The 12,182-nt window shown below is 44.9% G+C and overlaps 1 protein-coding gene across 4 annotated transcripts in view; it reads left to right on the top strand.

Moving 5' to 3' along the window:
- The window catches only part of ELF1 (E74 like ETS transcription factor 1), a 90,989-nt gene that overhangs the window by 47,119 nt on the left and 31,688 nt on the right, over window positions 1–12,182 (top strand). For 3 of the 4 annotated variants that reach the window (XM_034416584.3, XM_087895566.1, XM_087895567.1), the window contains one exon: window positions 8,048–8,305. In XM_034416584.3, coding sequence (XP_034272475.2) covers window positions 8,234–8,305 — 72 coding nt within the window. In that variant the 5' untranslated portion in view covers window positions 8,048–8,233. Of the gene's footprint in view, window positions 1–7,105; window positions 7,326–8,047; window positions 8,306–12,182 lie in introns of those variants that run through there. The other variant, XM_087895568.1, reaches the window with a different exon arrangement.

Genomic DNA, 12,182 nt, shown 5'->3' with positions numbered 1-12,182 from the left:
TCAAAGAAAAACAGGAAAGTCCAGCTGCCTCTGGGACCTCCAGCACCTTTGGGACAGACGATGTGTCAGCCAATAAATTGAATGAGTGGCAGTAAACATTAGACAGACTGCATGGTACAGTGTGGTATGTAGTTCTCAACGTATCTCAAAGACCAAGTCGGTTGTGTTTGAACATGAGGAATGGAGTCAAAAACAGTTGCAAGTCATAAAGAAAGAGCGAAAAAGTTGAGCGCCATTTCAGTCTTCTAGTGGGAAAGACCCCAGGCTACGAAACTGGAGGCCCTGAGTTCAAGTCCTTGAAAGCCTGCTGGGTGACCTTAGGCCAATCACCAGGAGATGGTGAATTCTAGTTCCGCCTTAGGCACGAAAGCCGGCTGGGTGACTGTGAGTTCTAATCCCACCTTACCCTTGAAAGCTAGCGGGGTAACTTTGGCCCAGTCATCAGGAGATGGTGAGTTCTAGTGCCACCTTAGGTACGAAAGTTGACTGGGTGACCTTGAACCAATCACCAGGAGCCTGGGAGTTCTAGTCCTGCCTTAGATAGGAAAGTTGACTGGGTGACCTTGGGCCAATCACCAGGTGAGTGTGAGTTCTAGTCTTTCTTTAGGCATGAAAGTGGACTGGGTGACTTTGGGCCAGGTGCCTCTCTCAGCCCAACTCACCTCACAGGGTTGTTGTTTGGGTGTGGGGGGAAGAGGAGTGTTGACTTCCTTGAGTTACTTGGAAAATAAAAATAAAAATAAGAAAGGCAGGATGACAATAAATAAATAATAAATCTATCCGACTTTGGTTAACCCCCCCCCCTTGGTATCAAGATGCGTAGGTGTTCTAGGAACGACGCATTGATTCCTTTTCGCACTTTGGCTCCTGTTTAACGATGAAAGCTGCACATCTCGATAAGATCTTGTAAGAATCGAACTGAACACAAGCTGCCTTCAGCCCCTTTCGTTAAATTACATCTTAGATGCGACAGCTGCAAATCTAGAAATCTAGGCACCCTGGTCAAAACTGCCTCCTTCGGTGAATCCCGAAGCGAACGGAAGCTGACGCACCCGCTCTGTAGCGCAAAGTTACACGGGGTGTCGGTGCAAATTTGCGTGCAGACGGATGTGTGTGTGTGGGGGGGGGCTTTCTGGTTTTTGAATGAGCAAACAGTGAATATCATAAGGCAGAAACGGGGGCATTCTCTCAGCTGAAGCAACACCTTCCAAATATTTCCTGTTAGGAGGGCTAAGAGTCTTCAAGAAGAAAAAGGGTTTTTTTCCCCCAGCTCTTCCTTGCAAAACTATTTCTGAAGTAATTTTAGATGTTGCGTAGGTAGCATGTTTGAGATCTCCCCATAGATTTTCACTTATGTTCAAACCTGGGATCTGTGAAGGCTATTCTAAAACTCTTCCTTCCTTCCTTCTTCCCTCCCTCCTTCCTGCCATCCATCCATCCATCCATCCACCATATTCCTTCCTTCCTTCCTTCCTTCCTTCCTTCCTTCCTTCCTTCCTTCCTTCCTCCCTCGCTCCTATCTATCCTTCTGCTTCCATCCATCAATCCATCCATCCATCGATCCATCTATCCATTATCTCCCATCCATCCACCATCTTCTTCCCTTTCTCCCTCGCTCCCATCTATCCTTCTGCTTCCATCCATCCATCCTTCCATCCATCCATCCATTATTTCCCATCCATCCTTCCATCCATCCATCCATTATTTCCCATCCATCCACCATCTTCCTTCCTTCCTCCCATCCATCCATCCATCCACCCATCCACCATCTTCCTTCCTTCCTCCTTCCCTCGCTCCCATCCATCCTTCTGCTCCCATCCATCCATCCATCCATCCATCCATCCATCTATCTATCCATCCTCTCCTTCCCTCTGTCCCTTCCCCTACATACATTTCATGGTTGATCTGGAGCTATTTTTGGGATTATCATCTTCTTGAAGTATCCAACACCTTCTAAAGCAGCTGAAACCCTAATCATAAGAGTGGCGTTGCTTTGGAACGGCATGGCAGCCTGGAGCCTAGGAAATTTTTGCGTGTGGAAGGAAGAATGGATTCAAATTCCAACGTACCCTAGTAACGCCCATCGTCGCTGAAGAAACTGAAGCTGGAAGCTGGTTTGTTCATGAACACGGCCATCTCGACATTCCTCCAAGTCGACCGCAACATTCTCCAAGGAAAGACAAACAAAGGTTTTAGAGTGGTTTTTCAGGGGTTCCCATCATTGAACATCATTGAACATCTGTGGGGGAACTCAAAACCTGCACCACTCAGCTCTCCCGTGACCCTGATAACGATCCGATCTGGTTTGATTTGCAAACATGCCGTGTATGCAAGGAGACCTACGGATATTCCAGAGCTAGGAAAAGTCCTGCAATTCCAGAAGCCAAAATAATAAAAAAAAAGTCTCTTAGGAAATGTTTGGAAGTTGGGAAGATGGAGAGACACGAAGGATCCCACCAATTCTGCAGAGGCAAAGTTATTCTATTCTTATTCTGAATCTATAAAAAAAAAACCCGACAAAACATTATAAGCATACAAGTCTGTGGAGATTCTCCGTTCTCCAGGTCATGGTTGTCCCAAAGGTGCTTTTTTCAGGAGGCAACTGGACTTCCTGGTTTTTCTTTTGAAGACGTTTTGCTTCTCATCCAAGAAGCTTCTTCAGCTCTGACCGGATGGTGGGGAAGGGAAAGATTTATACTCCTTGCAGACAGCTGGTCATTTGCATCCTTTGAGAGAGTCCTTGAGGCCACCTGGAGGCTTGTCTGTGTCCTCAGGATCACCTGAGTGGTGCAAATGGTTCCTGTAGTCTGCAATTTTCCCCTCTGGAAATCCACTCCTCCTCCCACGCCATTCAGAGGGTGCTCATCCCAAATTGCAAAAGTCTGTAGAGATTCTCAGTCTTCCAGGTCATGGTTGTCCCAATGGTGTTTTTTTCAGGAGGCAACTGGACTTTCTTGTTTTTTCTTTTGAAGACATTTCGCTTCTCATCCAAGAAGCTGCTTTTACAGACTTGTAATTATACAATTTGGGAGTAGGAATCTATTTCCAGAGGAAAAAATGGCAGACTTCAGGAACCATTTGCACCACTCAGGGGACCCTGAGGACACAGGTAAACCTCCAGGTGCTTCAACGACCCTCTCAAAGGATGCAAATGAGCAGCTGTCTGCAAGGAATATAAATCTTTCCATTCCCCACCATCCGGTCAGAGCTGAAGAAGCTTCTTGGATGAGAAGCGAAACGTCTTCAAGGAAAAACCAGAAAGTCCAGTGGCCTCTTGCAAAAAAGCACCTTTGGGGCAACCATGATGTGGATGACTGAGAATCTCTACAGATTTTTAGCTATGCAATTTGGGATGAAGACCCTCTGAATGGTGTGGGAGTAGGAAGGGATTTCCAGAGGAAAATAAATTGCAAACTACAGGAACCATTTGCACTCCTCAGGTGACCCTGAGGACACAGAGAAACCTGCAAGTGCTTCAACACCCTCTAAAAGGATGCAAAGGACCAGCTGTCTGCAAGGAGTATAAATCCTTCCCTTCCCCCACTATCCAGCCAGAGCTGAAGAAGCTTCTTGGATGAGAAACGAAACATCTTCAAAAGTAAAAAAACAAAAGAAAAAACAACAGAAATCCAGTTGCCCCCTGAAAAAGCACCTTAGGAACACTGTAAGCCTATATTAAAATTTGCTTTGTTGTGTTTACCTTCGTAGAAGGTAATGGTTTCTTATCAACTTCTGATTACTAGGATTGCATTGAAACAAACGTTTTCTCCAGGGGTACCAAATTGTGCATGGGCCTGCATCGGACTCAAATGTCTGAAAAGTGTTGAAGATGACAATTCTGTCACAGAAATGGGGACAACGTAGGTCTGACCCAAAACCACAAGCATGATAGATGTGAATATACAACTATTTGGGTAGAAACAGATTGCAACTCAACCTGGCCAAGACCGAGTGGCTGTGGGTACCGGCATCTCGGTTCAGGGGAGAGGTACCATCGCTGACTATAGGGGGTGAAGTGTTGCCCCCTGTAGACAGGGTGCGCAACTTGGGCGTCCTTCTGGATTCACGGTTGAGCTTAGAAGACCAGATAACGACCGTGACCAGGGGGGCATTTGCCCAGATACGTCTGGTGCGCCAGTTGCGTCCCTACTCGGACCGAGATGCCCTACGCACAGTTACTCATGCGCTGGTCACCTCACGGATTGACTACTGCAATGCTCTCTACATGGGGCTGCCCTTGAGGACCACTCGGAGGCTTCAGCTGGTGCAGAATGCAGCCGCGCGGGTTGTGATGGGAGAATCCCGATACTCCCATGTTACACCCCTCCTGCGCGGTTTGCATTGGCTACCGGTTGCCCTCCAGGTGAGATTCAAGGTGCTGGTGATGACCTATAAAGCCCAACATGGCTTAGGACCAGGATATTTGGCGGATCACCTACAGCCAGCAACAACATCCCATCGCCCGGTTCGCGCCCATAGAGAGGGCCTATTCAGGGTGCCGTCGGCTAGACAGTGGCGGCTGGCGGCCCCCAGGGGTAGAGCCTTCTCGGTTGGGGCGCCCACCCTCTGGAATCAACTCCCCTTGGAGCTCCGACTAGCGCCTGACCTTCGCACCTTCCACCGGGAATTAAAAACTTGGCTTTTCAAATCCCTTGACCTGGACTGATGATGGGGTTTTAATTGGTTTTAAGGGTTAATTTTAAATTTTTTTAGATTTTGATCTTTATTTTATATTGTGGCTTGTGTTTTATTGTTGTGAGCCGCCCTGAGTCCATTGTGAGATAGGGCGGCATATAAGCCGAATAAAATAAATAAATAAAAATAAAATATTTTTTTTTAAACAGCTAAACGTTCAAAGTCCTCCTTGGGTTTTTTTTTTCCTTCTGCAAACATTTTTTTTTTTAAATCTCAGATTGTTTTTAATCTCATGTCTCAACATAGCTGTGGTAGGTCCTTATGCAAACGAAATATAACACGCACACCCATTCTTAATCTTCGCATGATAGCAGTGCTAGCTGCCAAGGTAGTTGCCCAACCACTTAATGCTTTCAAGAGCAGAAGAAAATGACTCAAAACATCCCCATGGAATCGCCAGGATTTGCACTCAACTCAAGGAAGACCCAAGGTTTACCAGAGCATCAAAGGGACAAGCAGGTTCTGACCAGTTCTGGAGAACCGGTAGCGGAAATTTTGAGTAGCCCCACCTCCATCTATTCTCTGCCTCCCGAGTCCCAGCTGATCGGGAAGGAATGGGGATTTTGTAGTAACCTTCCCCTGCCACACCCACAAAGCCATGCCACGCCCACAAAGCCACACCCACAGAACCGGCAGTAAAAAATTATGAAACCCACCACTGGGCCCAAGCCTTATTTCCAAATAGACTTAACTCCTATGGAACTCCAATCCTAAAATAATGTGTACTGTAATCGTTAATTACTTTTATTGGTGCAGACTTTTGAATTGCAGGGTTAATTACCTAATGTTTGACCCAGGGATGAAATTCAAAATTTTTCCCTACCGGTTCTGTGGGCGTGGCTTGGTGGGCATGCCAGGGGAAGGATACTGCAAAATCTCCATTCCCATTCCACTGTGTGCTGTTTTTCCGAACTACTCAAAATTTCCGCTACCGGTTCTCCAGAACCTGTTAGAACCTGCTGGATTTCACCCATGGTTTGACCTCCATTTTCTAAAGTCTTTCTACCTTTCTGCATTGGAGACAAATTCCTTTGTGAATCTAATTACACTTGGTCAAATAAATTATTTTCTGTTCTGTTCTAATTCTAATTCTATTCTTCATTCCAATACTCTACTCTACTCTACTCTACTCTACTCTACTCTACTCTACTCTACTCTACTCTACTCTACTCTACTCTTCATTCCAGTACTCTATTCTTCATTCCCATACTCTACTCTATTTTACTCTACTCTACTCTTCATTCTAATACTCTACCCTTCATTCCTGTACTCTATTCTTCATTCCCATACTCTACTCTATTCTTCATTCTAATACTCTATTCTACTCTACTCTTTATTCTAATACTGTACTCTTCATTCTAATACTCTAGTCCACTCTACTCTACTCTACTCTATTCTACTCTACTCTACTCTACTCTTCATTCCAGTACTCTATTCTTCATTCCCATACTCTACTCTATTTTACTCTACTCTACTCTTCATTCTAATACTCTACCCTTCATTCCTGTACTCTATTCTTCATTCCCATACTCTACTCTAATCTACTCTATTCTTCATTCTAATACTCTATTCTACTCTACTCTTTATTCTAATACTGTACTCTTCATTCTAATACTCTAGTCCACTCTACTCTACTCTACTCTACTCTACTCTACTCTACTCTACTCTACTCTCTCTCTCACACACACACACACACATATAGGCAGTCCTGGACACATGACCACAATGGAGCCCCAAATTTCTGTTGTTAAGTGAGACATTCGTTAAGCGAGTTTTGCCCCGTTTTGCGACCTTTCTTGCTGCAGTTGTTAAGTGGATCACTGCACTTGATAAGTTAGTAACACAGTTGTTAAGCGAATCCGGCTTCCCCATTGACTTTGCTTGTCGGAAGGTCGCAAAAGGGGAATTGCAACCGTCATAAGTACATGCCGGTTGCCAAGCCTTTGAATTTTGATCACGTGACCGTGTGTGTGTGGGGGGGGGTGTTGCTGCAAAGGTTGTAACTGTGAAACGCGGTCGTCGGTCCCTTTTTTCCCAGGGCCGTTCGTCACTTTGAACGGTCGCTGAGCGAAGTTGTTGTAAGTCAAGGACCGGCTGTAGCAATGTCCTACCTCGCTCGGCTTGGGTTTTAATCACGCTGTGGTTTAATGGATCTCCGATCCATCTCAGCACTTCCTGCTTCACTCTTTTAGCTCAACCTTACGCATCAGAAGTTAGAGGGAGGGGAACTAAAAGCTCTCCCCCGCCCCCCGTTCCCCCCATAGCGCATATGGGTGCATTTCTGTTTCTCAAGCTGTTGTAGCTCACGGCTCCCTTTGCATGTTTCGTTTGCCATGACGTCCTCCGTGTTTCCTTCCTGCTGCTTACAAGCCCGTTTTAGAGATAAGAAGGCGCTGATGTGTGTGTCTGTGTGTTTTGGTATAACTGGGGCAGGCGGGGTGGTGGTAGTGGGGAGGAGGAAATATGCCTCCATATCTGCTCGGTTACAAAGAGGGTCCAAGACTTCTTTTTGTTTTGTTTTTTAAACAATCTCAAAGATTGTGAGGTCGTAATGCTTTTTTTGTTTTTTTTAGAAGGGTAACCAAGAGAGACGTTGGATTGACATTGTAAATTGGATCTGCTGGCATTGGGTGGGTGTACGGTAGTCCTTTGGTCTGTTTTCAGACTGCATTGTTAGCGTTTAACTTTCTTCCGGGTAGTTGTTTGTCTGTGTGGTGTGTGTACCTGTCTGTGTGTGTTAGAGAGAGATAGAAAGACAGAGAAAGAGGGAGATAGAAAGCGGGAGAGAGAGAAAGAGAGAGAGAAAGAGGGGGAGAGAGAGAAGGAGAGAGAAGGAGAAAAAGGGGGAGAGAGAGAAGAATGAAAGAGAAAGGGAGAGAAGGAGAGAGAGAAGAAGAAAGAAAGGGGGAAAGAAAAAGAGAGAGAGAGAGAGAAGGAAAGAGAAAGGGAGAGAGAAGGAGAAAGGGAGGGAGAGAGAGAAGAATGAAAGAGAAAGAGGAAGAGAAGAAGAAAGAAAGGGAGAGAGAAAGAGAGAGAGGAGAGAAAGGAAGGAGAGAAAGAGAAGGAGAGAGAGAAAGAGGGAGAGAAGGAGAAAGAAAGAGGGAGAGAGAAAGAGAGAGAGGAGAAAGAAAGAAGGAGAAAGAAAGAGAAGGAGAGAGAGAAAGAGAAATGGCAAAAGACACATGCTTCACATTTTGTAAGATTTACCCATTATTCTTATCTGTTCTTAAGAAACTCTGACAAAGTCTTATCAAACCAAAGCACGACCTAATTCCTATCTGCGCCGTTTGTATTTTTGTTTGATTATTCATACTGACTTAATCTTCCTGTTCTTGGTTGTTGTTTTTTTTAGGGGCTTTTCAAGAAACCGTGTTAAAACGTCACTTCAGAAGGAATAAGAATTTCTCCCTGACTTCCGAGTCACTTCGACGTCTCCTGCCCCATACAAACTCATCCCTGGCGATAGGAAATTTCCTTTCTTGATGCTGAAGAAGCATTTTTAATTCCATGCTGAATTGAGACCTTGGAATGCTTTAGCATGGCAGCGCTGGTGCAGCAAAATGACTTGATGTTTGAATTTGCTAGCAATGTCATGGAGGATGAACAACAGGTAAGAAATATCTAAAAAAAAAAAGGTGATCGCTCATTTACGTTATCATTAAATTTTACTGATGAAATGGTCTGAAATGGTATAGAGTTTCTTGCCTAAGCAGGGGGTTAGACTAGACGATCTCCAAAGTCCCTTCCAATTCTGTTATCCTATCCTATCCTATCCTATCCTATCCTATCCTATCCTATCCTATCCTATCCTATCCTATCCTATCCTATCCTATCCTATCCTATCCTATCCTATCCTATCCTATCCTATCCTACCCTCCCCTCTTATGCACATTTCAATCAATCAATCAGAACAGAGCTGGAAGGGACTGTGGAGGTCTTCTAGTCCAACCCCCTGCTCAAGCCAGAGACCCTATACCATTTGAGACAAGTGACTGTCCAGTATCTGCTTAAAAACCTTCAGTTATAGAGCATCCCCAACTTCTGAAGGCAGCTTCTGTTCCACTGGTTAATTGTCTTCACTGTTAGGAAGTTCCTCCTTAATTCCAGGTTGCTTCTCAGCTTGATTAGTTTCTATCCATTGTTCCTTGTCTTACCTTCTGATGCTTTGGAGAATAGTTTGACTCCCTCTTCTTTGTGGCAGCCCCTCAAATACTGAAAGACTGCTACCATGTCTCCCCTAGTCCTTCTTTTCCTTTAAACTAGACATACCCAGTTCCTGCAACTGTTGTTTGTATGTTTTAGTCTCCAGGCCTTTTCCAGGCCTTATTCAGTCCTCCCTGACATGATAGTGAGCCATATATAGTGGTACCTCAATTCTCATCTTTAATTGGTTCCTGGAGGAGTGATGAGTATCAGAAACCATAAATACCAAACAATTTTTTCCCATAAGGAATAATATAGTGAGTCACAAGGCAGCCGACACCGACAAGTTCTGGTTTGAGTGCCAAACAAACGAGTATCAGGACAAAATTTTCACATCAAAATGCGTTGAGTACCAAATTCGATGAGTTTCAAAGTAGTTGAGTAGGAAGGTACCACCGCTGTAGTTGACAAGTCTTAACACTTTCTGGTACATGGGATTGGCTGATATTTTTTTTCCTTAGCTTGAGCTGTGGACAATTTCAATACTGTGTTTCTTCTGTATTGTTTACAAACGTTGTGACGACGTTACAACCGATGTTTGTAGGCGATACAGATCGTTCAAATGGGCACAGAGAGAGCCGTGAAGCGCCGTGGGGGCGCAGTGGTGGGAAGGCAGTATTGCAGGCTAACTCTGCCGATTGCCAGGAGTTGGATTCTGACCGGTTCAAGGTTGACTCAGCCTTCCATTCTTCCGAGTTTGGTAAAATGGGGACCAAGATTGTTGGGGGCAAGAGGCTGACATTTGTAAACCATGTAGAGAGGGCTGTAAAGCACCGTAAAGCGGTATATAAGTCTAAGTGCTATTGCTATGAAAACCATTCTCACTGCCAGGAGTTCGATCCTGACCAGCTCAAGGTTTACTCAGTTTTCCATCCTTACCGAGGTCGGTAAAATGACGACCCAGATTGTTGGGGTCAAACCTGCTTAGAGAGGGCTGTAAAAACACTGTGAAGTGGTATATAAGTTTTAAGTGCTAATGCTGGAGCTATTGTCCCTTCCTTCCTTCCTTCCTTCCTTCCTTCCTTCCTTCCCTCCCTCTCTCCCTCCCTCCCTCCCATGGTGCACAGTGGTTAGTATATAGTAGTGCAGGCTAACTCTGCCGACTGCCACCAGTTCGATTCTCACCTGCTCAAGGCTGACTCAGTCTTCCATCCTTCTGATGTTGGTCAAATGAGGATCCAGATTGTTGGGGGCAAGAGGCTGACTCTGTAAACAGCTTAGAGCGGGCTGTAAAAACACTGTGAAGTGGTATTTAAGTCTAAGTGCTATTGCTATTGCTATAACTCAGCAACCTGGTGCATGGATGCAAACTTCTAGGGATATAGATGAAAGCCTCTCCTATACGTGTACTATGTATAGTATCTGTCCTGTTCCATGTGTATCTCTTTGTATTTTTCTCCCATCTCTTCTCTGTATAGGGCAGGGGTGGGGAACTGAGGCAGCATGGATGGCTCAGGAATTCTGGGAGTTGAAGTCCACAAGTCATAAAGGGGCCATGGTGGTATAGGATGACCACCATAAGTGTTAGTGAATATCTATATGATGGAGAATGGACACAGTTTCCCATCTACAGGTAGTCCCCAACTTACGACCATTAGTTGAGCCCCAAAATTACTGTTACTAAGCGAGATGCTTGTTAAATGAGCTTTGCCCCGTTTTTACGACTATTCTTGCCATGGTGGATCACTGTAGCCGTTAAGTCGGTACAACCCGGTTCTTAAGCGAATCCGGCTTCCCTATTGACTGCTCGGAAGGTCGTGGAAGTGGGATCGTGTGACCCTGGGGGAGACTGCAACGGTCATAAGTCCATGCCAGTTGCCGAGCGTCCGAATTTTGATCACATGACACACACACACACACACCCCCGGCATCGTAAGCATGAAAATTTGCCGTAAGTCCCTTTTTTCAGTGCCATTATAACTTTGAACAGTCCCTAAACTGTTGTAAGTCGAGAACTATCTGTACTTATTTTAAATCCGGGGGTCAGTTAAGGTGTGTGGGAATCGGCATGAGAACTGCCTATGCTGAAAAGTGAATTAATATAAGTTAGTAATGTTGTTGTTGTTGTTGTTGTTAGTTGCGAAGTCGTATCCGACCCATTGCGACCCCATGGACAACGGTCCTTCAGGCCTTCCTGTCCTCTACCATCCTCTGGAGTCCATTTAAGCTCAGGCCGACTGCTTCAGGGACCCCATCCAGCCACCTCGTTCTCTGCTCCGTCCCCTTCTTCTTTTGCTCTCCATCGTTCCCAGCATTAGGCTCTTCTCCAGGGAGTCCTTCCTTCTCATTAGGTGGCCAAAGTATTTGAGTTTCATCTTCAGGATCTGGCCTTCTAAAGAGCAGTCAGGGTTGATCTCCTCTAGGACTGACCGGTTGGATGGCCTTGCAGTCCAAGGGACTCGCAGGAGTCTTCTCCAGCACCACAGTTCAAAGGCCTCAATTCTTTGGCGCTCAACCTTCCTTATGGTCCAACTTTCACAGCCAAACATTGCAACTGGGAAAACCAGAGCCTGTAATATTAGCATTAAATTATCTATGTTCAGGGTTGGTCCTCCACCTAGTTTTCAAAGAACTTTGTGCAGCTCTATCTATCTTGGCATATGGCCTTCTAGCGCGGCCTTCACTTCAACACAACGCTGAAACGGGCCGATAGCCTGTTCAAGATTTCAGAATTTAAATGGGATTCTTAGCACCCGCAGTGACTAATTTTTTTTTTCTTCTTTTTATCTGTCTCCTGCACGCTTTCTGATCATACCAAACAGGTTTCGGCTTTTGGCCTTTATGGTGCCTTTTAAAAAAAATGACTTAAGACATCATTTTGCACAGCAGAGGAAGAGGCCTATATAACTCTCCCTGGTGATGGTGTTTACTTCTTTCCAGATTATTAAGTTTATATTGCAAGAAATATATTTGGGCTCATTTGTTGGGAGAGCCAGGTGTTTGTTGCTCAAGGATGTAATTTAGGTTAGGGAGCTAGCCTGGGTTCCAGTTAATTGAGATCAGACACATAGGATTACTCGAGAAAATATGTAATTTTTTGGGGGGGAAACAGGAGCTATTAAATTTTGCAGAGCTACCCGAAGCGTGCTACATCAAATTTATTGGCAATTATTAGATATCGGCCCTTCCCCCATATATAATACAGATTTCGCTCCCCGCCCACGGATTTATGCTGTGGGGAGCCAGAATTCAAATTATAGGAAGAAATACATAGCCACATAAGCTGAAATTGAATAGTTCGAAAGAGGAAGTGTGTACTGTGCTAGCTTTTGTAATTTGTTATC

This window comes from Pantherophis guttatus, chromosome 5 (assembly GCF_059756535.1).
Source record: "Pantherophis guttatus breed Tessera chromosome 5, ASM5975653v1, whole genome shotgun sequence".
NCBI lineage: Eukaryota > Metazoa > Chordata > Lepidosauria > Squamata > Colubridae > Pantherophis > Pantherophis guttatus.
This window is presented reverse-complemented; position numbering and strand designations above follow the sequence as displayed.